The 23,688-nt window shown below is 44.1% G+C and overlaps 1 protein-coding gene across 10 annotated transcripts in view; it reads right to left on the bottom strand.

Annotated features, from left to right (window-relative positions):
• Positions 1–23,688, bottom strand: part of SPATS2L (spermatogenesis associated serine rich 2 like) — a 189,627-nt gene that overhangs the window by 38,071 nt on the left and 127,868 nt on the right. For 8 of the 10 annotated variants that reach the window (XM_053278995.1, XM_053279013.1, XM_053278979.1 and 5 more), the window contains 2 exons: positions 17,470–17,519; positions 13,482–13,722 (listed from right to left, as the gene is read on the bottom strand). In XM_053278995.1, coding sequence (XP_053134970.1) covers positions 13,482–13,722; positions 17,470–17,519 — 291 coding nt within the window. Of the gene's footprint in view, positions 1–13,481; positions 13,723–14,165; positions 14,427–14,456; positions 14,543–17,469; positions 17,520–23,688 lie in introns of those variants that run through there. The other 2 variants (XM_053279037.1, XM_053279029.1) reach the window with 2 other exon arrangements.

Below are 23,688 nucleotides of genomic sequence, written 5' to 3'. Positions count from 1 at the left end.
TCTTCCCAGGGCAGCTCCATCCCCTGAGGGGAATATCTTGCAGAGCTCACACATCAAGTCTCCCATTCATATGCAACCAGGGCAGACCCTGCTTAGCTAAGGGGACAAGTCATGCTTGCTACCACAAGACCAGCTCTCTTCTCCCACTCCCTCTCCTCTTCATTCACATTTGTTATAATTGGCAATCCGCCCGCCCAGGGAAGGCGGAATGATCGTCTGTGGGGAGGTAAGGTTGTTAGGGCTTCCTCCCCACAAACCTCACCCGGTTGATTCCTAATTGGAGATCATCCAGCAGGCTGACCAAGGCAGTCTGCACTGCCCAAAACCTGCTTAAAAGCAGGATCTCTCATCCAGTGCAGTGGTCAAACAATTGCCTCCTTAAGACAAGGAGGCACCCTGCCCTCCTTCAGAGAGGCACTAATGATATATTCAGATAACCTCTCCAATAACCTCTCCAATCCAATAACCTCCTTGCTAGATTATACTGGCACAGTCGTGCCTGTATAGTTAAGATGAGGAGTGTTTTCAACTTTCTGCCATTATAAGCCCTGAACATCCTATTGCTTATACAATCAAAATTATCCATCCAATCCCCATGAAATTGTGCACACATCAACGAGGGGTCAAGAGCCACCACTCCTCCATATCTGGTGTAAATTCATTGCAAAATGGCTGAGATACAATAGTTTAGGTTTTTAACTTCTAAACAGAGGGTTCAAAGTGTTGACAACATTTTTTTCACCACAAATAATGAGGCTGTTCAGATGTGCAGCAAAGACCGGGCTTGGCTGCCCAAGCCTGATGTTTGCTGTACATGTAAACCTCTGGGAGCTGCACAGCTCCCAGTGGTGGTGCAGTGATGAACCTGCTTAGGAGGTTCACCACCTAGTCAGGGCGCAAGGGTCCCCTTAACCCGTGCTGATTGTGTGTTGGTGCCTCGTGGCTCCACATGGCACCCACACACCAGCAGCCTCTTGGCCCAATATGCCACTTGCATGGTACATTATGGGCCGGGGGCCTCCCCTCCGGCCGACAAACCTCTATGCTGCTGGGAGCAGCCAGCAATCGTCTAGGTGGGTGATCTGAAGCCTAGCAACGGCGGGGAGATTGTCTGTAGGGAAGGTAAGCATATCGAGGGTTCCTCACCTCACCTCTTTTGGGTCCTTTGTCCCAATCATGAGAAAGGGCTCAATGTATATTTGTAATGTTTTTAATGTTCCCCCAAATTCAAATCCACATTGGACTAGTGCCTTTTGCTGGTTTGAAAAAACATCAATCTAGAAATTTTTAAGTAATTATTGTTTGAAATTCCCATAATAACAGGGAAAATAACTAAGGGCAAGTTAGCGAAGAGCAGAACTGAGTCTGCCCACTGATAATTCTCTAGCCAAAGTTGGAAGGGCAAGAGGAGATCTGGTTTAGGAGAGGAGAGCTGGTCTTGTGGTAGCAAGCATGACTTGTCCCCATAGCTAAGCAGGGTCTGCCATGGTTGCATATGAATGGGAGACTTGAAGTGTGAGCACTGCAAGACATTCCCCTCAGGGGATGCAGCCGCTCTGGGGAGAGCATAAGGTTCCAAGTTCCCTCCCTGGCAGCATCTCCAAGATAGGGCTGAGAGAGATTCCTGCCTGCCACCTTGGAGAAGCCGCTGCCAGTCTGTGAAGACAATACTGAGCTAGATAGACCAATGCTCTGACTCAGTATATAGCAGTTTCCTATGTTCCTATGTAAGTCCTGGCAATTTCTAGCAAGTGACTTCCTGGGTCTGAACATAGTTGCCTGATCAGGACAGAGGTCATTCACATAAGCAAAAACTGTGTTCTACCCAGGTTTGGGAGCTGTGTGTGATCCCAGTTTTCAGTTGTGTGGAAGCAAGGTAGGAGGAAAACTTGGTAGAAGTGATTGTGAGCAAGCAAGGTAGGAGGAACAGCTGGGTAGCTTTTCCTCCTACCTTGCTTCCACACAATCACTTCAACCCAGGTTTTCTCTTACCTTGCTTCCACACAACTAAAAGCTGGGAGCACAGCTCCCAAACCCGAGTAGAACAGTTTTTGACCGTCTATGAGCACTCTGTCTCTTGTATAGTTAAATAACCATTCCTCCCCCCCTTCCTTTCATGGGCATTTTTCTTTCACTCTGCCCCCTTTCTCTCCCTCACCAAAGGGGTGGAAGCAAAGTCTCTTAGCAAAGCTTGGAATAAACAAAGTTTAGAATAAACCCATCCTTTGCCTGGATCAGAGATGCATCAGACAGAAATTCATCAGGGACATCTCTAGGAAGTGATTAGGGAAGCTGCACCTGTTAAAAATCTGCCTGGATGCACTCCCCCAAGACCAAGGCAAAGTGTGGATGCATGGAGCCTCATTTCTAAAGCCATCATCATATACCAGACTGTACAAAGTTTTTACAGCTTATATGGCACAGAAGTTAAGATGGGCACCTTAACTTGCAATTTCCATTCTTTTTAGAGCACGAGTGAACATCTAAAGCATCTTAACTTTCATCTTAAACTGAAGGTTTTTGGATGACTGAATCATATCAGCCATGTTGAGCAAGGGTCAAGAGAACAAGGGTAAGGTGAATCTCTCCAAGCAGCTTGCCTATGTCCTCGGGAGTCACAAACTGAAACTGATCCAGCCTTACCACATAGGGGTTGCTGGACACCTCCATAACAGACTGCAATTCCGGTGGAATCCAGTTTGGCTCAACTCAGAGATTTTATCCACAAAAACCTTATTAAAATCATGTGAAAATTATGGGGGAACATTATGATTGTGTTACCCTGTATTTTTATTATGTTTGTTTAATTGTGATATTTTACTTATTTTGATGTTCCTATTCCATTACGGATTTTTAAGGTGGTTGTTAGCCATGTTGAATATACAGAAATGTAAGAAATATATGTTGAAATAAAACTGGTTGGCATACTGAGGAAATTACTCATAGTGGTCTCATTGAAATTAAAAGGACAAGTTAAAAAATTCTTAATTTTTCATTTCAATGGGATCACTGTGAGTGATCCTTAGCATATCAACCACTAACTAATCATATCAATCTCCTACTTCAAAAGTGGCATGGCCTTGAAATCAGTTCATGCAACAAGTACATGTGTGGACTGCTAACTGGTTGAAGGACAGGAAACAGAGGGTAGGGATAAATTGAGAGTTTTCACAATGGAGGGAAGTAAGAAGTGGTGTCCCCTAGGGATCTGTCCTGGGACCAGTGCTTTTTACTTTATTTAGGAACATAAATGATCTAGAAGTAGGAGTAATCAGCGAGGTGGCCAAATTTGCAGATGATACCAAACTCTTTCAGGAAGTGAAATCAAAAAAATTGTGAGGAGCTCCAAAAGGATCTCTCCAAACTGGGTGAGTAGGTGACAAAATGGCAAATGCGCTTCAATGTTGGCAAGTGTAAAGTGATGCACATTGGGACGAAAAAACTCCAACTTCAAGTATACGTTGATGGGATATGAGCTGTTGGTTACTGACCAGGAGAGGGATCTTGGGGTCATGGTGGACAGATCATTGAAAGTGTCGACTCAATGTGTGGCAGCTGTGAAAAAGGCCAATTCCATGCTAGGGATCATTAGGAAGGGGATTGAAAATAAAATGGCTAATATCATAATGCCCTTATACAAAACGATGGTGTGGCCACACCTGGAGTACTGCGTACAATTCTGGTCACCACATCTAAAAAAGGACATTGTAGAACTGGAAAAGATGCAGAAGAGGGCAACCAAGATGATCAGGGGCCTAGAGCACCTTTCTTATGAGGCAAGGATACAACACCTGGAGCTTTTTAGTTCAGAAAAAAGACGACTGCAGGAAAGTAGATAGAAAAAGAATCTTCTCCCTCTCCCATAACACTAGAACCAGGGGTCATCCCATGAAATTGATTGCCAGGAAATTTAGGACCAGCAAACGGAGGTACTTTTCACACAACCCATAATCCACTTGTGGAATTCTCTGCCACAAGATGTGGTGACAGCCAACAACCTGGATGGCTTTAAGAGGGGCTTGGATAACTTCATGGAGGAGAGATCTATCATCGGCTGCTAGTTGGAGGGCTATAGGCCACCTCCAGCCTCAAAGGCAGGATGCCTCTGAGTACCAGTTGCAGGGGAATAACAGCAGGAGGGAGGGCAACTCCTGCCTGTAGGCTTCCAGAGGCATCTGGTGGGCCACTGTGTGAAACAGGATGCTGGACTAGATGGGCATTGGGCCTGATCCAGCAGGGCTGTTCTTATGTTCTTAACTGCTCATATACGGGGGGATAAGCTCTTCAAGGATTCCTCCCTGCTAACCCTATTGCTCTTTCTTACTGGTTGTGAGAAAGGACTGTGTGAGTTCCATCTGCTGTTTAATTCATAGTATTGATATAGCACTATCAGACATTCCAAGCCCTTCACATACATGTCTATGCTGTTGTCCTTAAAAGAACCATGTACGGCAGGTAAATTCCCCCCCCAGAATAATCATGATTAAAACAGACTGTTAAAGAGAATATTAAAATAGCTTGTCTTCTGCTTTTTAAAAAGCTTCTCAGCTCAACTTTCAAATTTGACTGAGATACAATCTGAACAGATAGAACACTGTGCCAGCTAGGAAAGTTAGCTCTAAAAGACACCAACAATGCTGTCAGCATTACAAACATCAAAAAGTGAAATTGATTGCTGGTATAACAAGGGCTGAGTCACATAATGGTGTAGTGGGGAAGCAACCTGCCTAGAGAGCAGGAGGCAGTTGGTTCAAATCCCTGCTGGAGTGTTTCCGAGAATATGGGAAACACCTATATCGGGCAGCAGCGATATAGGAATGTGCTGAAAGGCATCATCTCACACAGCCCGGGAGGAGGCAGTGGTAAGCCCCTCCTGTATTCTACCAAGAAAACAACATGGCTCTGTGGTTGCCAGGAGTCGACATTGACTCGACGGCACCACCTTTCCTTTCTATAACAAGGGCTAGAAGAGCACACTTTAGGGTCTGTTCCATGAGCGGCTGAAACACTGTCTGAAATGCTGATCTCCAGTGTACTGAGGGCTGAGCATTTATCAGAACAGCTGATAATGGGATGAGCTCAAAGATTCTTGCTTTGAATCCCAAGCTGCCACTTGCCAAGGACTGATTTCTTTATCTTTCTCAACACCTTGATATTTTCAAACCCCTAAAGGAGAAGAAAAGCTCGTACTGAAACACAATCTCCCCCTTAGAAAAGCTACCTTGAAATGTCACCTTGGAGTTGGGAAAGTTGACATGATTTTTTTTTTTTAATGAAAGCAAAACTATAACAAAAAGTGACCTTGAGAAGTTATCCAGACGCACTTCAACCATTTTCAGGTAATATCCAACACACCTTGGATTCTTTTTTCTCTGTATAGCTTTGTATAGAAGACTGAGCCCATTAGAAATAAAGTAGTCAGGATCCTAAATTATCTAATTGTACAGAATTTCTTCCATTTCGGAGTAACGACAGGTTGCTTACCTGTAACTTTGGTTCTTCTAGTGGTCATCTGTCCTTTTACACAAACGGAGTATCATGGCTGAATGGGGATTTGAACTGCACAGAGACCACGTTGGAATCTAACAAGCTCAATTCTACTGCTTTGGGCGGGAACCCCACCTCCAGCCGCTATATGCAGCTGCGCCACTCCACATCCCCTCAGTCACGGAGTCCAGCTTCAGTAGACCCCGCGGGGAGGACGGGAGGACGTTTAAAAGGACAGATGACCTCTAGAAGAACCAAAGTGACAGGTAAGCAACTTGTAGTTCTTCAACCTGGTCTCTGTCTTTTACACCAATGAGTACATAACAAGCTAGCACCCAAGGTGGAGGGAACAAACAGAAACAGGGATGCACGCTGCAAGAAGTATTTATTTCAAGAAAGCAAAGTACATCAACTGAAAACAGACTGCAGGACAGTCCTGCCAAACTTAGCATCATTCCGTGCCCTGGCATCTATAGCATAATGACGAATAAAGGAATGGAGTGAAGCCCAAGTAGCTGCTTGACAGATAGTGTTCAAAGGGACTGCACGATCAAGAGGCCGCCATGGACCTAACTGAGTGCGCCTTAACGGTCGCAAGCAATTGTTTATTTGCCAAGTTGTAGCAAAGTTCAATAGTAGAAACAATCAATCTAGACAGGGACTGAGAAGAAACTTGCAAACCCTTGCGAGGCCCATCATACGGAACAAACAGAGAAGGCGTTTTCCTCCACTCTGCCGATCTCTGAACACAGAAGGACAATGCCCTCCCAACATCCAAACGATGCAACCTGCGTTCTGAATAAGACAAAGTGTTTTGAAAAAATACAGGCAAGGTGAGTGGCAGGGAATGATGAAAGGTAGAAACTACCTTCGGAAGGAACTGGACGTCTGGTCGGAGCACAAACTTATCTTTATGAAACTGAAGGTACGGCTGATCAACCCTTAGGGCCCGCAATTCACCCACTCTCCTAGCGGAGGGGATTGCCACTAAGAAGGCAACCTTCCACATCAAGAGATGAGGTTCAATTGAAGCCAAAGGCTCAAAGGGCGGTCGTAGAAAACTAGCCAATACCACAGACAAATCCCAAGCCGGTGACATGACAGAGTCATCTGGTAAAACATGTGACAAACCCTTCAGAAAACTCTTTATCAGTGGGTCCTTGAACCAGGAAACCTGAGTGGCGGGCGAATGCACCACAATGGCCACCAAATGTACTCTGAGAGAGGAGACCTTCAAACCAGACTCTTTCAAATACAAACGATAGGTACAAACATCCTGAACAGATAGGTTAAGAACATCAAACCCATTTTGAGTAGCAAATGTACGGAAACGAGTCCATTTATGTCCATATGCCTTCCTCGTCAAGGGCTTTCTAGCTGCAAGCAAAATGTCTCTGAGTCTCACCAGGAAGTCGGTGGGATCTTCCAGGCAGTCAGGGGCAGAGACCGGATGTCTGGATGAAGCACCAGACCCTTTTCCTGCGACAGCAAGTAAGGTAGAGCGGGGAGGCGCACACAAGTCACTGCCAGCCGCCTCAGAGCTGCAAACCAAGGCCTACTGGGCCACCAAGGGGCTATCAGGATGGCCCTGGAGCGGTCCTCTCTCAGTTTGCGAAGAACCTTTGGGATGAGGGGGAACAGCGGAAACAGGTGAAGGAAGGGGCCTCTCCAGGACAGGAATCTTCGGCTCGGCAACAAGTAGGACTGTGATACAAGAGAGCCAGCGTGGTGTAGTGGTTAGAGTGCTGGACTAGGACTGGGGAGACCCGAGTTCAAATCCCCATTCAGCCATGAAACTAGCTGGGTGACTCTGGGCCAGTCACTTCTCTCTCAGCCTAACCTACTTCACAGGGTTGTTGTGAGGAGAAACTTCAGTATGTAGTACACCGCTCTGAGCTCCTTGGAGGAAGAGCGGGATATAAAATGTAAAAAAATAAAATAAAAAAATACTTTGAATTCTCTTGTTGTTTTTCTCCTGTTTTCCCTCTTTCACCCCTGATGTTTGTCTATTATGCGCAGTAGCAACTTTTTTCTTGGTGTTTTTATTTTTATGGTGTGTCCCCCGCCATCTTTGTTGGCTCCAATCCTGGCTGAGATGGGGCTTTGTGGCCGGCTGGCCGAAAGTTTCTGTGCAGGGCACAAAGAACTTTAAGAAATGTGTTGGTTGTGGATCTAAGATCCCTTCCCCTGATACACGTACTGAGTGTCTTCTCTGCCTGGGGGAATCCCACATTGTCGAGACCTGCATTCATTGCCAGAGGTTTATGAAGCAGGCTCAAAAAAATAGGGCTTCTCGCTTGCGCACTGCCCTGTGGGACTTGGCCCTCCATTCTTCAGAGGCCTTGTCGTTGAAGCAATCATTTAAAATGGCTTCTTCGATGCAGTCAGAGCATTCAGACTCCGCTCCTCCAGTGCCAGAATTCCTGACTTTGGTACTGGTGCTGTCAATGCCTGCCTCGGACCTGCTCGTGGTTTCATCCCCTTCTATGCTGCTGGATGACTTGCCTAAGTGCACTTTACCTTCAATACCAGACCCCTCTTTGGTCCCTTCGGTACTGAAGAAGAAGAAGAAGAAGAAGAAGAAGAAGAAGAAGAAGAAGAAGAAGAAGAAGAAGAAGAAGCCAGCGCTAGCTCCACATCTATTTATTTATTATTTATTCAATTTTACTGGCAGGACAACATCTACCGCCTAACCCCAAGAAGAAGAAGCCCCCCCAGTCTCTTCTTCAGAGACGCGACTGGTTAAGAAGCTGAAATTGGCCTCTTTGGGGCATGGCTCAGCGGTTGTTGACCAGGCATAAGAAGGTCTGCTGGCCATGGTACAGTTTTCTTCAATACCAAGTTCTACTAACCCTTGCCTTCGTACTAGTTCTCTGGTGGCTTCGATTTCTCCGAGGCAGATGCCTGACCAGACCTTTCCAGGACAGGAACTCTCGGTAGCGGGCGACAAACGGGACTACGCTACATCGGACTCTGAACCCTATTTGCCAGACAAGCCCTCTGTGAATTCGACGTGGCTGCCTAGACATCATTTGTCTCCCATGCGCTGCATGGAACAGCCCCTCCATGGGGATTGGAGGGCGTGTTGGGACTTGGAGGAGCACCCCTCCCAATACAGATATGGGAGAGATTGGGATCGACATGGACCGCCATACACTGGTCGATACTGTGACTCTGCGCGGGGTTAGGTAACGGACCATCCTCCTATGGTGACTGGTGCCAGGAAGCTGTCATTTATAGACAGTATCCCTCTGTTTATTGGTCAGATTGTTCTGACAATGGGAAGCCCCAGTACTGATCTCGGTACCAAGAGGAATTTGCTTAGGAAGACTCCGGGACTAATCATGATTGCCGTAGGGCTCCTTTGCATTCAGAAGGGAGGCCTTGCTCTCCTCGACGAGACCTTCGTGACTGCACTAGTGGGCGTGGATCACCCTTGGAGGTTCCAGTTTGGCCTCCGGTGCCACAACCTTCCTCGGTACCGACTGCGGTGGCAGATTGGGTAACCATCCGGAGCTTCCAGCTGTCCCTCTAGACTTGACCCCGGATCAAGTTGCACCTCTTGAGATGGAAAGTGAAAGTGAACCTGGCTCTCCAGACTCGGACATAGTCTCTCTTGGGTTGTCCCCTTTGGACAATCAATCAGACTCTAAACCTGTGTCTCCAGCGGAAGAGCTGAAGCAATACTTGGCCTATGTGGCCTGCATGGTCTGCTAAGTGGACGACGAAGACTGAGGGGTGTGGCATAGCCGCCTATAGTGGCTGGGGGTGGAGTTCCTGCCTAAGTCAGGAGAATTGAGCTTGTTAGATTCCGACGAGGTCTCTTCGCAGGAGCATAGCCCATTGGTGTAAAAGACAGAGACCACGTCAAAGAACAACGGATATGGCATGTGTCGAGCAATGGGTCCAGTTTGTAAACACCATCGGTATTGTTCAATCCAATCAAACCTCTTCCTTTCCAGGGTTGAGCTCTGGGGCGAAAAGAAACCCCAGTTCTTCTACATTGCAAAAACAAACAAACAAAATCTGTGGACTGTGCCAATTAGCTGCAGGGCAGTCGCCTAGGGTGCCAAATGGGAAGGAGCACTGACAGCCTAGGTCATGTGCCACTCGGCAAGCCAACACGAGTGCCCCCACAGGTGGGTGCATGCACCTCTATTGTCTGAGCAAATGGGTGGGCAACTGACTGGGCACTCCCCATCCCTGTTGCCCAGCTGTCTGCCCACTTGCTCTTCTCGCTGCCTCCTCCCGCTGCCCCTGCACAGCTGGCCTGCCTAGGCGCATTATAATCACATTGCTGCATCACACGGTGATGTCATTATAATGCACGGTGGGAGGCAGGATGCCTAGAAGCAACCAACCATAACAGGAGCAGCAGGCGGAGGCAGCAGAGCCATGAGGATAGCAAGTGGGTGGGCAGTCGACAAGGACTGCCTGCCTGCTTGGACAACGGGGACTGATCACCCACCCACCACCCACTCGGATGATGGGAGGCTCCTGCCCAAGTGGGCAAAGGGGGCGGGGGGCGTCAAAGCCAGACTTTGCCTGGGACGCCAGAAATCTTTGGGGAGGCCCGGATTGGCTGTGATGCCACAAAGACAACCCCCAATGCTCAGACTGTTTTGCAACAACATTTCTGTTCTTTTTGAGCTAAGGGGAAAGATGGATGTATAAGTAAATAAACATACATGCAGCACTTTGAAAACATGCTTTTTAAAAGGAAGGTTTGCTGCCTGATGCATGAGGAGAGCAGGGAAGACTTATGCCTCTCCCAATGCTGAGATGGATTGAATGGATTCACACGCCTGTCATTCGAATTGCCAAGGAAGTCAGTCACAGATACCACAGGTGAAAAACCCATGGTGGCATTACATCTGGCTTTACTGTACTTTCAATGTGAAGTGCTAATTTAAATGCTTTCGGGGACCTTTAAAAGCTTCCCTCTCCCCTGCCCAAATATATACTTTCTAAATGTATGCTATGATACTTGATCTAACTACAGAGAAGATGCCTTCAAAACAATTTCCACATTAAACTGTAGAAACAGCTTGGAAGAAACAGAGTGGAACAAAGTAGCCATATCATGGCTTATTCCAGCACCACATATACACATTCACGTAAACTAAATGAGTGAAACTATCATTAAAGATACAGGTGAAACTCGGAAAATTAGAATATCGTGCAAAAGTCCATTTATTTCAGTAATGCAAATTAAAAGGTGAAACGGATATATGAGACAGACGCATTACATGCAAAGCGAGATAAGTCAAGCCTTAATTTGTTATAATTGTGATTATCATGGCGTACAGCTCATGAAAACCCCAAATCCACAATCTCAGAAAATTAGAATATTACATGGAACCAAGAAGACAAGGATTGAAGAATAGAACAATAGACCTCTGAAAAGTATACAGTGTACTGTGCTTGATTGGCCAGCAAACTCGCCTGACCTGACCCCATAGAGAATCTATGGGGCATTGCCAAGAGAAGGATGAGAGACATGAGACCAAACAATGCAGAATTGCTGAAGGCCGCTAATGAAGCATCCTGGTCTTCCATAATACCTCATCAGTGCCACAGACTGATAGCATCCATGCCACGCCGCATTGAGGCAGTAATTGCTGCAAAAGGGGCCCAAACCAAGTACTGAATACATATGCATGGTTATACTTTTCAGAGGTCCGATATTGTTCTATTCTTCAATCCTTGTCTTCTCGGTTCCATGTAATATTCTAATTTTCTGAGATTGTGGATTTGGGGTTTTCATGAGCTGTACGATCATCACAATTATAACAAATTAAGGCTTGACTTATCTCGCTTTGCATGTAATGCGTCTGTCTCATATATCAGTTTCACCTTTTAATTTGCATTACTGAAATTAATGGACTTTTGCACGATATTCTAATTTTCTGAGTTTCACCTGTACATCAGTTTAAAAAAAAATCTTATCCATAATCTTGAGAGGGACTGGGGTGAGGATGAACAGATCTCCTATGCGTGTTCACTGCACCACTGTAGTTCTGGCCAGAATCCAATTTGCCATTCCTGGCTGCACCCCAGAAGCTTTCTCCATACTACAGTGATTGTCTTTCATGCTATTACTTAAGAACTGCTGCAGAGGTGGACCTGGGCTAGTAAGTGAGAACACCCTTTGCGCCTCCAAGGAAGAGACGGTGACTCAAAAATAAGGAATTGGGATATCTACCATATGGCCTCTGCCATATGAATAGCTTTCCCAAGGAATCAAGGTGCCATTCACATGTTCGTGTTCAAAGGCATCCCTTGTGGAAATTCTCTGCATGGCCTTTTGGATCTTGGCCATTACATGGGATGATTGACCAGTGGCAAGCTACAACAACAGGACCTCTCCTCAAGTATGTGTTTTTTCTTATTCCAGGATAGGATTTCTTTATGATACAAGAGTTATGCATAACTGTTGCATTCTGCTAGACTAATATGTCAGCCAGCAGTTGGCAACACTTTCAAAGTCTTCCTTAAGCATCAAGGAAATTTGTTAAAAGACTGGTATTTATTTAGCATAAACGCTTAAAGCTTATTTTTAAGTAGCATGTCTGTAGTCATGAAGAAGAAACTTTAGGAAAGCTCCATTTACAAAAATAAATAAATACAAATTTTATTTATATTTTTATAGGAAAGTTCCTGTAATGTATTTTTATTTTTATGTATGCTTAGGGCTGAGCAACACAAGTAATAGCATTAAAAAATGATCTAGTCTCCAAAACGTTTGAAACTTTACATATGCAACCATAACTACACATGAACATTACAGGAGCATATCTGAATGAAAGCTGCCAATGTATAGTGTTGCGGAACTGCTATAAAATCCTCTTAGTAAGCATTGTATGTACTGCAACCAGTGTGGTCGTATGGAATAAATTTCTCCTCTTTATGTAGGATTGATGTGGTGGGAGGAGGAGGGATGCCAACATCACTCATGCCAAGATCACTCTTGTAAACAACACATGGTATTCGCTGTCCTGGCAATATTCACCCTTCTCTGTAGTCCAAACAGGTCTAGGACCAAGATGGTCACTCTGCAGCTGCGAGTGGCTGGATGAGTCCTGGATTGCTCATGGATCGGATCCAACATGGATTCAATCAAATCTGATGGATCGAATCCAACATCCTGTGGTATTTTTGGTTAATCCATTCCTTGATCCAGGCCAGCTTTTGAATGGGGCTTTAGTTACTTGTATTCCAGTCCTGGCGTTGAGGCGGGGCTAACAAATAGCCAACAGTAAGAGCACTGAAAAGCAGTCTGCACTTGCCTTTCTGTACATAATGAGGCTATTCTCATGACCGCACAAAACCGGGTTGAGGGAGTCCAGCCTGGTTTTGTGCGGTTGTGTGCAGCACTAGGAGCCACACGGCTCCCGGTTGCCAGTCCTGCTAAATGCCCCGCTCCGTTAAATGAAGTTAGCTGAGCAAGCACTCCTAACCCCATTTGATTGATCGTAAGTCGCCACAGTGCAGCTACGTGCTATGGAGACTTGCGAGGAAACCCCTGACCAGGAGGCTACCATGAACCTCCCGGCCTCAGGGGTCCCCCCAGAATGCACCGTGCACTCCCGCGGGGCATCCTCAGACTTCCAGCGGCCAGGTGGCCCCCGATCCCTGCCGCCCCTACTGGCTCCGTGAGGGAGCCGGTAATCGTGTGGACGGCCGATCCAGTTGCCCAGGGCTAGGTGCAGGATCGTCTGCGAGGAGAATGGGTCAAGCCCACTCTCCCTGCAGAACCCTCCTTGGCTCTCTGCACTGCTAGTGTGGAGAGCCTCAGTATCTATTTCATTGAACTTTTAATATTCCTGATTCCACTCCACTGCCTTGTCCTTGCATATCACAACTCTTTCCCTTGGATTCTACACTCCCCTTAAGCCTGGGCAGGGGACAAGAGGCAGAGGGAAACAAACAAGCTGTTTATCCCCTCGTGCACATAACACTAGAACACAAAAGCTTTTGTAAAGTAAACTCACCTGTGATTTCTGATTTTGTCTCTCCCATGTCCTTGTATTCTAAGCTCTTCTCTTCCAGAGAAATTACTTTTGATTTTTCACTGGCAGGTTTGCTGGGAAAAGTATCCTTATCACAGCCATTCAGATGGCAGCCATTTAGCTCTTGGGATTCCAGAGACACTTTTTCGGCCCCATCATCTTTATCTTTCATATCTTTGCTACGGTAATGCTGTTTAGATTTGCTTCTTTTTCTTTTGCTATTCTGCATAGAAGAAAGATTGCAAGAATTGATAAGTTATTCTGTACAGGTGGAATAACAACAGGAATGACAAACAATCCACACATTTTCATTTTCCAAAATGCAATGTAAATTCTACTCAGTATACCTGCATTATACTAACTGTGATATACTAGATTATAGGATCCACAATCTATGCCCTTTAAAAACCATGTCAAGTTCAGGGTGTTGGTGCAGGGAGGGTGTTGGAGAGAGAACATAAAATATAAGAAACAATTAGTACTGAATATCAGATTTCTTTCCCTGGAAGCATGTAATTTTTTTTTAAACAAAACCAAACCCTGTAAGATCATTTTTAGCTCTTTTAAAGTATCCATTTTGCACTCTAAACAAACATGTTTGCTCTCTCAAAGCAGAGTTACTTGTAGGTATAAAGCACATGCACAAAAAAGGAATAATTAAATTACCCAAAGGCCAGCACATATCCATAAAAGAAAAACCTCTTTACTGTGGATTTTCAGGTTTAATGATTAATGATTAATGATTAATTTTGAGATCTTTTCATTGAGTGTAATCATAAGTGTAAGGCTGCATTACACAAAACTGGAGTTACAAGTTACTGGCAAACCTGTAACTCCAGTTTTGTGCAATGCCTGAATGCACGCAACCACAGCTTCTCAAGCAAACCACAGGGTTCAGTTTACTTCCGAAGCTGGAATTTGTAGCTGGGATTAGTCCTCAGTTTCATTGCTCTAAACCTCTGTTAGATGTTAAGGTCTTGTTGTCTGCATGCATCCACTGATAAAACTGTGGTTTGGAGACCAGTGAGAGGCCAGCTTGGAGCAGAACCAACATGGGTTACGCTCTAGGGCTTACCCAGCACTCCGTGGTGTGTTCCCTGACTGAATGCCAGGCCCCTTCCTGCACTCTTCCTACTTCCTCTGCCTGCCAACAGGCACACCAAGCCCGGCTGCTCTTATAATTAAAGGGCCAGAAGCATTACCAGGGGAGCACTGCTTGAAGTCTGCAATCTTTGCAGCAACAGCAGTAGTAGGTCTATGCTGGACACGCTGGACCTGTAGAAACCCACCCCCACCCCGGTGACTGATTTCCCACAGCTGTGAAGCCATGCTCACAGCCTGGCATCAGCATGGCTGTACAAGTGGGTGAAACCAAGCTCGGAGTACCAGAAAGTGGGAGGGGAAACTCTAACCTTCCTCTGCCATTTCCCAAACTGGAAATGGCGGGGTGGGGTTTGTCTGTGATGCGACCCCCAGTTTAGAATGTTAACTGCAACCTGCAGTTCTTCCTGTGATGTCTGAATGCAGCCAAAATTTTAAATCTCCTCACTTGAGCGTACTCTTGAACAGAAATGTAATCCATATTTTTGGGGAGCAAGCCATAAACATCCATGGCAACTGAATTTTGGACTGCAAACATACTCAGATGCTGTATTCAGATGAGTTTTATTTTTTTCTGCCAAGCACCTGCCATTTGGCACAGTCAGGATAATTTGTAGAGCAGTAATTTGAAGTGCTCACCATAGTTGAAAATTATATATTATGTTTGTTCTGGCATTAATTGCTTGTCGGTTCTCTCTAATTCATTCTCCTGCTTCACGTTAGATACCTTTGAACTGGCAATTGAATGAGCCCCAGATAATTTTATTTTTGAAGAGCAGAATGTTTCTTTGCAGTGATTGGAGACAGATAAGAATTAAGGCTGCATGGCCCACATTCAGTGTCTACTTAATGTAGGCAATACTTCAGACCTTTGCTTGAATTACAGTTTGCATAAACAAAAATGATGAGCACTAGATAGATTCTGTTGAACTAGTGAAGATGTCTTGCTAGAAGAGAATCCACTGTGAATTAATCCCTGATATCAGAAATCTCAGAAGGAGGTCTTCAGGCTGGATCTGGCTTAAAATGTTGAAAATGAGAAGTAAATACTTTTGATGTACCAAGACTGTTGCCAAAGGAAACAAGGAACAGCAAACCACCACATTTTGGGCCCCATCTAAGAGTTGTTGGGGGCACAATGCTCATGTGCACACGCGTGTGCACGCGCGCACACACACACACACACACACACACACACACACACACACACTTTCACTGGGCTGCTGACAACTCTCCAGAGCTGTCAGTAGTTGAGAGCAAAGACCCAATTTTGAACATACACAATGGCTGACATTTTGTGTATACAAGGAGCGTCAATTTTAATTTTCCACCCCCTCCTTCCTTATACAGTCCTCTGTGCCGCCAAAAAATATGTCTTTGAGGGTCCTGCATCCCTCTGGGACATATTTTTGGGAGGCACAGAGCTGGGATTCATGAAAATCACTCTACCCTGTTGCACATGTACAGCATTATTTGGCACAAGCAAAATTACTCTGGATGTCAGCCAACATAGTTATGGGACAATTTGAATGATGCAAAATAGCAAGGAGTGAAATACCAAAGATCCCAAGAATTACTGGGAAAATGTAATTAAAAAGAAGACGACAAACTGATGCTCAGATTATTTATGTATAAAAACAGAGATCCTGCACAGTGTGCAAGTCCCAACAGGGTATGGGTAGAGGTGAGGAGCATAATATATCACAGTGCTCCAGTCATTTGGACTTAGGCTAGCCTGATAAGATGGTCCAGGAGGTCCAACAAAGAGAATAATAAGATCTAGATATTCTGATATAGGGTTTTTCATCTGCGTGTGAACATGAACATCATCCATATTCCCTTAGCACCCTCCCAAAACAAAAAAAGTGGGCAGCAAATTAGGAGTGTGTCTATGCTTCCTTATTAGCTATCCTTGGGGCAGTGCCTTTACCTCAAATGATTAACATGTCTGTCATGGGAGGTTGCTAAAGAACATAAAAACTACCCTTATAGATCAGATCTAACATCCTGAAAAACTCATAAACGGAGCATGAAGACAATAACCTCATTCTACCCCACCCCCACCCCAGTATCTTCCGGCTTACCTAGAGGTATACTTCTCTGCATGTAGAGGATCTATTTAGCTAATGACCAATAGCTGTTGATAGACCCATTTCTGTTTCACATTGGTGGTTTAAAAAAAAGAAAAAAGAAACAGGAAATACAGTCATGGGTCTCCAAAATCTCACCTAGTTTGGCTCTAACAGTATCAATGCATATTCTTGTGATGAGTTCAACAAGCTAATTAAGCTTTGTCTGAAAACACAGTTCCTTTTGTCATTCTAGGCTTCGTAGCCACCGAGAACACTCATGCTTATTAGAGCTGCTATAGGATCTCGAAGAACAGTTTTGTAATCTCTGTATGGATACCCTTAAATTCGGTCAGGACAGGAATCTCAACCTGTGGGTGCAAAAACAGCAACCACAGAGTGGGATTAAAAAATAAAAGCACCTCTTTGTTTTGAAGCTTCTCGAATGCAGACTTGGAACAAGCTCTGCACCATCGTAGAAAACAGGCACCAAAGCCTGGCAATACAGTTGTTGTGCATTTATTTCAAACAAACAAACAAACAAACAAACAAAATAAATAAATTCTAGCAACTCTATGCAGATATAATGGCTTCACTCTCCTTTGGGGATGGAGATGTAGTTCAGGGGGAGAGCATCTGCTTAGCATGCAGGCAGTCCCAGGTTCAATCCCTGGCGGCATCTCCAGGTAGAGCTGAGAAAGATTTCTACCTGAAGCCCCAGAGAGCTGCCACCAATCAGAGTAGACAATACTGAGCTCAGTATGACAGTACTGAACTCAGCAGCTTCCTATGTGTCTTACCTTCTTTTTCCCTGTCATATTCCATTCTTTGAGAACTTGAAGTGCACTGCCTGGAATGGAGACAGAAGGATAAACACACTTCAGCAAGTATTCGTAAGTGATAAAAAGCAATACTGGCTCAAATATCATTCCTTTCTTCCTAAATTGAAATTTACTTAACACATTTTTCTTTGCTTTGGCAGGTGTGTTCCAATAGTGAGGGGATAGGCTAATTTCCTTTGGTTGGTAATATATAAGCTTTAATTCGTGTTATATATTGATATCATGCCAAATCAGTAAAAAGTTGCTATTACTATCAACTGCAGAACTAGGAAAGATGAAGAGAACAAAGTTATAAGTAGTTATGCTGGTCTACATTGATTCTAATAGGATCAGTTTCCTACAGATTTTGTGGCTTCATTCTATTTGAGTCTATAGGGAACAGAAAATGAGAACAGAACAGAACTTTAATATGGTTGTAGACCAATATACAAGAAATACAAACAATGCATCATGTGCGGAAAATGAGAAATGAAAATAAATTAGTAAAGATAGAGGATCTTTTCAAATTAACAACTAATTGAATGAAGTTCATTATAATTAAATTAAATGGAATAACTAAATTAAAAGGTCTTGCACACATCTGGTTGACAGGGATGTAGACTGAATTGCTTTAAATTTATTATTATTATTATTGTTATTTATTTACACAGTCAGACAGGTGTTATTGACTGGTTTGTTTTATCCAGACATCGAGTCCTTCCCAAGGACCTGGGATGGCTGAATTTTATTGTCAATTGTTATAGATATCGTCGCAGAATACAGGCTGTTCCTAGTAAAGCTGCTTTTTGTAATTGGCTGATGGTGATTTCTGTGGCCCCTATGGTGTTGAGGTGCTCTTCAAGGTCTTTTGGAACTGCAACCAGGGCGCCAATGACCACTGGGATTATTTTGGTCTTTTTCTGCCACAGCCTTTCAATTTCAATTTGTAGATCTTTGTATTTGGTGATTTTGTCTATTTCTTTGTCTTCTATTCTGCTATCCCCTGGTATTGCTATGTCGATTATTTTAACTTGTTTTTCTTTCTTCTCGACTACAGCTATATCTTCGGTATTGTGTGGCAGATGTTTGTCTGTTTGTAGTCGGAAGTCCCATAATATTTTTACATCTTCATTTTCTACCACTTTTTCAGTTGTATTGTCCCACCAATTTTTGGCTACAGGTAGCTTGTATTTTTTGCAGATGTTCCAGTGCATCATCCCTGCTACCTTGTCATGCCTTTGTTTGTAGTCAGTCTGTGTGATCTTTTTACAGCAGCTGATTAGGTGGTCCACTGTTTCATCTGCTTCTTTACAAAGGCGGCACTTGCTGTTTGTGGTGGATTTTATGACTTTTGCTCTTATTGCTTTTGTTCTTAGTGCCTGTTCTTGTGCAGCCAGTATTAAACCCTCTGTTTCTTTCTTCAAGTTGCCATTCTTAAGCCATTGCCAGGTCTTGGTGATGTCTGATTTTCCACTTATATTGTGCAAATATTGACCATACTGTGGCTTCTTTTTCCATTTTTCTGCTCGGTTCTTGACTTGTTCTTTCTTGTAGGCCTGCTTTGTTTAATTGGTGTTTAATAGTTTCTCGTTATTGACCATTTGAAGTGCATCTTCTTCACTGTCCTTGATATATTCTTCAAGGCCTCTTTTCTCCTCCTCTACTGTTTGATGGACTTGCACCATTCCTCTTCCACCTGAGCTGCGAGGGAGGTATAGCCTATCGACATCACTGCGGGGGTGGAGAGCATGATTGATGGTCATTATTTTCCTGGTCTTACAATCTAGCGTCTCTAGCTCTGCCTGGGTCCAGTCTATTATTCCTGCAGTGTATCTGATAACAGGTATAGCCCAGGTGTTTATGGCTTGTATGGTGTTCCCGCCATTGAGTTTGGACTTTAGGATTTTTCTAACTCTCCTGATGTATTCAGTTCCAATTTTTCTTTTAACTTCAGTGTGTGCAGTATCAGCCTGGAGAATGCCCAAGTATTAGTAATGTTCTTCTCTTCCAGGTTCTTGATGTTGCTTCCATTGGGCAGTTCTGTTCCTTCTTTTTTTGTTATTTTCCCTCTGTTCATTATTAATGCAGCACACTTGTCTAGTCCAAACTCCACTGCTATATCGCTACTGAATATACGGACAGTGTTTAGCAGTGATTCGATTTCTGACTGGGACTTTCCATACAACTTCAGATCGTCCATGTACAGCAGATGGTTGATTTGACTTGATGTTTTAGATGTTTGGTATCCGAGGCCTGTTTTGTTTAGTATTTGTGAAAGTGGGGTCATGGCAATTACAAACAACAGAGGGGATAGTGAGTCCCCTTGGAAAATGCCTCTTCTAATGCTAACCTGTCCAAGTGTCTCGCTATTGATTGTTAACTGTGTACTCCACATGCTCATTGCTTTTTAAATAAATATCTGAATGTTTTTGCTGACACCAGTTGTTTCTAAACATTTTCGTATCCATGTGTGAGGCAATGAATCGAAGGCTTTCTTGTAGTCAATCCATGCAACACTTAGATTTGTTTTTCTTCTCTTGCAATTTTCTAAAATCATTTTGTCAATCAGCAGCTGGTCTTTTGTGCCTCTGGTGTTCGGACAATATCCTTTCTGTTCAACTGGAAGCTGTTTGTTAGTTAATAAGTGTTGCATCACTTCATCTGCTATTATTCCAGTTAATAATTTGAACATGGTTGGCAGGCAGGTGATCGGTCTATAATTGCTTGGAACTGCACCTTTTGCTGGGTCTTTCATGATGAGATGAGTTTCCCCAGTTGTTAGCCATTGTTCAATGTTCCCAGTTGTTAGCCATTGTTCACCTGCTTGCAAAATGTGATTGAACTGTTTTGATAGTTGTTTATGAAGGCTTGTTAGGTGTTTAAGCCAAAAGCCATGCAGTTCATCTTTGCCTGGAGCAGTCCAATTTTTAATTTTCTTTGCTCTTTCACTTATTAATTCTGGTGTTATTATTAGATCTTGCATTTGTTGATTACATTTTTCGACCTCTTTCATCCAACCTGCTTTTTAAAAATAATCTATTGGATTGTCCCATAATTTCCCCCAGAATTGCACTGTTTCTTCTTTATTTGGTGTTTCTACGTTTCTTGCAGTTTCTCCTTCTATGCTTTGGTAGAAACGTCTCTGATTCAACTGGAATCGGAGATTCTGCCTGTGTTGTGTGATTCTGGCTTCATATCTGCTAACCTTCTTTGACACTGCTGTTATTTGCTGCTTTATTATTTCCAGGACTTCTCTAATTTTCCTTGAATCTAGGTGGTATTTTTGGATCAGATACTGTTTGGTGTTTTCATTCTTCAGCTTCTTGTCTTTCATATCTTTCAATTTACTAGCATCTGATCTGAGCCTGGAGATTTTATTTTCTAATCTAATCTTCCATTTAGGTGATGTACTGCTTTCTTTTTTTACAGGTCCACTGATCTTATATCTGAGCTCTTGTGTTGTTATTGTTGCTGCACTGTACTTTAGTTTGTTTGTTTCTTGCAAATTATTGGTTGTTATTTCTGCAAGTGCAGCATTGACATCTTTTAATGCCTGAGTAAGTTGTTTTTTGGCAACTGTTTTTAGAGCTGGAAGTCAAACCCTGGTGGTTGTTTGGTTCATGTGCTCAGTTATTTTTTGCTTTAGTTCTTGTTGCTTTTCTGTTAAACGGCATTCAGGTTTTTGAGGTGAAGGCAAAGGGGAGGTTGCCTGGTTTTGATTTTGAAACAGTTCAGCAACAGTGGCATCCTCTATTTCCAACACCTCCTCCACCTGCACCTGAGCAACTTCTTCAATTGGTGGTAATTCTTCTTCCATATCTTGAGCCTGTGTTGCTCTTTGCAGTATATTATTATTATTATTATTATTATTATTAATAATAATAATAATTCAATTTCTATACCGCCCTTCCAAAAATGGCTCAGGGCGGCTTACACAGAGAAATAATAAATAAATAAGATGGATCCCTTTCCCCAAAGGGCTCACATTCTAAAAAAACCCAAAACACACAAGATAGACACCAGCAACAGTCACTGGAGGTACTGTGCTGAGGGTGGACTGGGCCAGTTACTCTCCCTCTGCTAAATAAAGAGAATCACCACGGTAAAAGGTGCCTCTTTGCCCAGTTAGCAGGGGATTTAGCTAAGGACTCAAGCTGACATTCGCTGCACATGGTGCGGGCATGCAGGGGAGGTTTTTCTTATAATCATTTTATGTTTGCTGCCTTGAGAGGCTGGACGGGCAGAAGGACGGAGTTCAAACAAAGTGACAAATAAAGGATAGGTTCAGTAGTTGCTGTATATAAGACTGGGCGCCCTTTCTCATGATCTGTGAGAAAGGGCCTTAAGGGGTAGGAGAGGAAGCCTCAAAAAGCTCACCTCCCCTGCGGATGATCCACTCTGTTGGTCTGGGCACGGAGATCGCACACCCAGATGTGCAGCTGCCTTTTCTGGCAGCACAGAGGGTTGGGGCATCACCCTGCCCCCGGAACTACCATAATGCACTGCATGAGTTTGTGGTGCATTACGGGGATTCCCCCGATACCAGCTGGGAGCCCCACTGTCTCCCAGCCCCAGCTGCTGATCAGAGGGTGGCTGGTTTGGCAGTTTTGCCACCGAGGCACCACCAGGATTGGGCGCAATCCCGCCGGTTCTCATGCACGGGCAAGACTGGGCTTGGCTTCACTCACCCGGTTTTGCCTGCCTCTGTTTGTACTCCACCATGTATGTGTTCCATTTACTATTTTACAGAAATATTCATGCTGAAAATTCTAGTCTTCTTTTAAAAAGTAAAAAGAAACTAGTCCTTATGGCTGAAAAGGTAAACTTGAAAATACATAGAAAGTACCTGGTGGCTCCACAGAATAGAATCTGTATTGGAGCAGAAATGGCCTGTTGCACCTTGAAGGCTAACCAATCAATGTTGCTATAACATGAGGAGGAGGCTCATTCATCAGATACAGGAAATGAACAAAAAAGGGCTGGAGATAATGGGTTGTACGCAGAGGTCTCTGGTGGAAGCAACTTCCTTTGGACAAAGGACTCTTTGCTCTGGAAGAGCTCCTTCCACTGGGGAAAGGAAATCTTTGGATGCAATCCCAACACAGTAGTTGTATAATCCTAACACAGTATAGAAGAAGTTTTGCTGGAGCAAGCAATGGCAAATGTTCCTAGCTGATATGGGAAACAACCTTTCCCCTAAATCTGCTTGAAGATACAGCAGAACCCCCACAGTCCAGTGTTCTATCCCATGTGCTTGCATAGTGCTAGAATGCTGGCCTTGATCACTTGATAGCCACATTTGCACTTAACATGAAACCAGAGGTGAAGCAGTCTCTGGTTTCAATTTCTGAATGTCTGAATGAAGGCAACTGCCATTACAACTACAAATGGACCCACGGTTTCCCTCCCCAACCTCCAGTTTGTATCTTCAGAATGTGATGAGGTCTGCCACCTGGACCTCTGGTTTAGTGGTGCCAGCGTTGCGTCCGAATGCAGCACAGTCAGCCTGTTTCACAACCAGAGTTGAGGGAGGAAGCTCCTCCCTTGCTCCAGCTGCTCTTGGCTGCCAGGGCTGTCCTTCAGTCAAGAAGGAAGCCCAGGCAGCCAGTTTCCCCACCTCTCTGCAGTCTCACTGTCTGCAGAGAGGGAGCTCTCCATGACATCCAGAAGTGCGGGGCGGGGGGAGCGGAACTGAGGGGCCACTGGAGCCGCGGTTCCACATTATGGTCAAATGTGGCCTATGTTTTGAGTTTTGACTGTAAGGTGTAAAACTGTCCCATTTTCACTTTTCAACTGATCAGAATGTCTTGATCACCATTTGTGTGCAACAAATCTCTACTTTCTGTTTAGCCTGGACTCTATTAATCTTTTCAAGGTATACTTTCAGGGTATTACCCCTGCTAACCGAACAGAGAGACACCTATATGTAGCAGGGGGAGAGCAACTGGCCTCATCCAACCCCAGCACAGAATCCTTCCAGTGGCTGTGGCTGGTGTCTATCTTATGTTTCTTTTTAGATTGTGAGCCATTTGGGGACAGGAGACCATCTTATTTATGTATTTTTCTATTCCAAAGTTCTGCTTTGATAACTTTGGTTGAAGAGCAGTATATAAATAGTAGCAGCAGCAGCAGTAGTAGTACTATACTTCTTGATCCCACTTGGTTGGGGAGGGAAACCGTAATTTCCAAGCCTCCCTC

Source organism: Hemicordylus capensis, chromosome 1 (genome assembly GCF_027244095.1).
Source record: "Hemicordylus capensis ecotype Gifberg chromosome 1, rHemCap1.1.pri, whole genome shotgun sequence".
Taxonomy (NCBI): Eukaryota; Metazoa; Chordata; class Lepidosauria; order Squamata; family Cordylidae; genus Hemicordylus; species Hemicordylus capensis.
The sequence above is the reverse complement of the archived record's forward strand: the minus strand, read 5'-3'. Positions and strand labels throughout refer to the sequence as shown.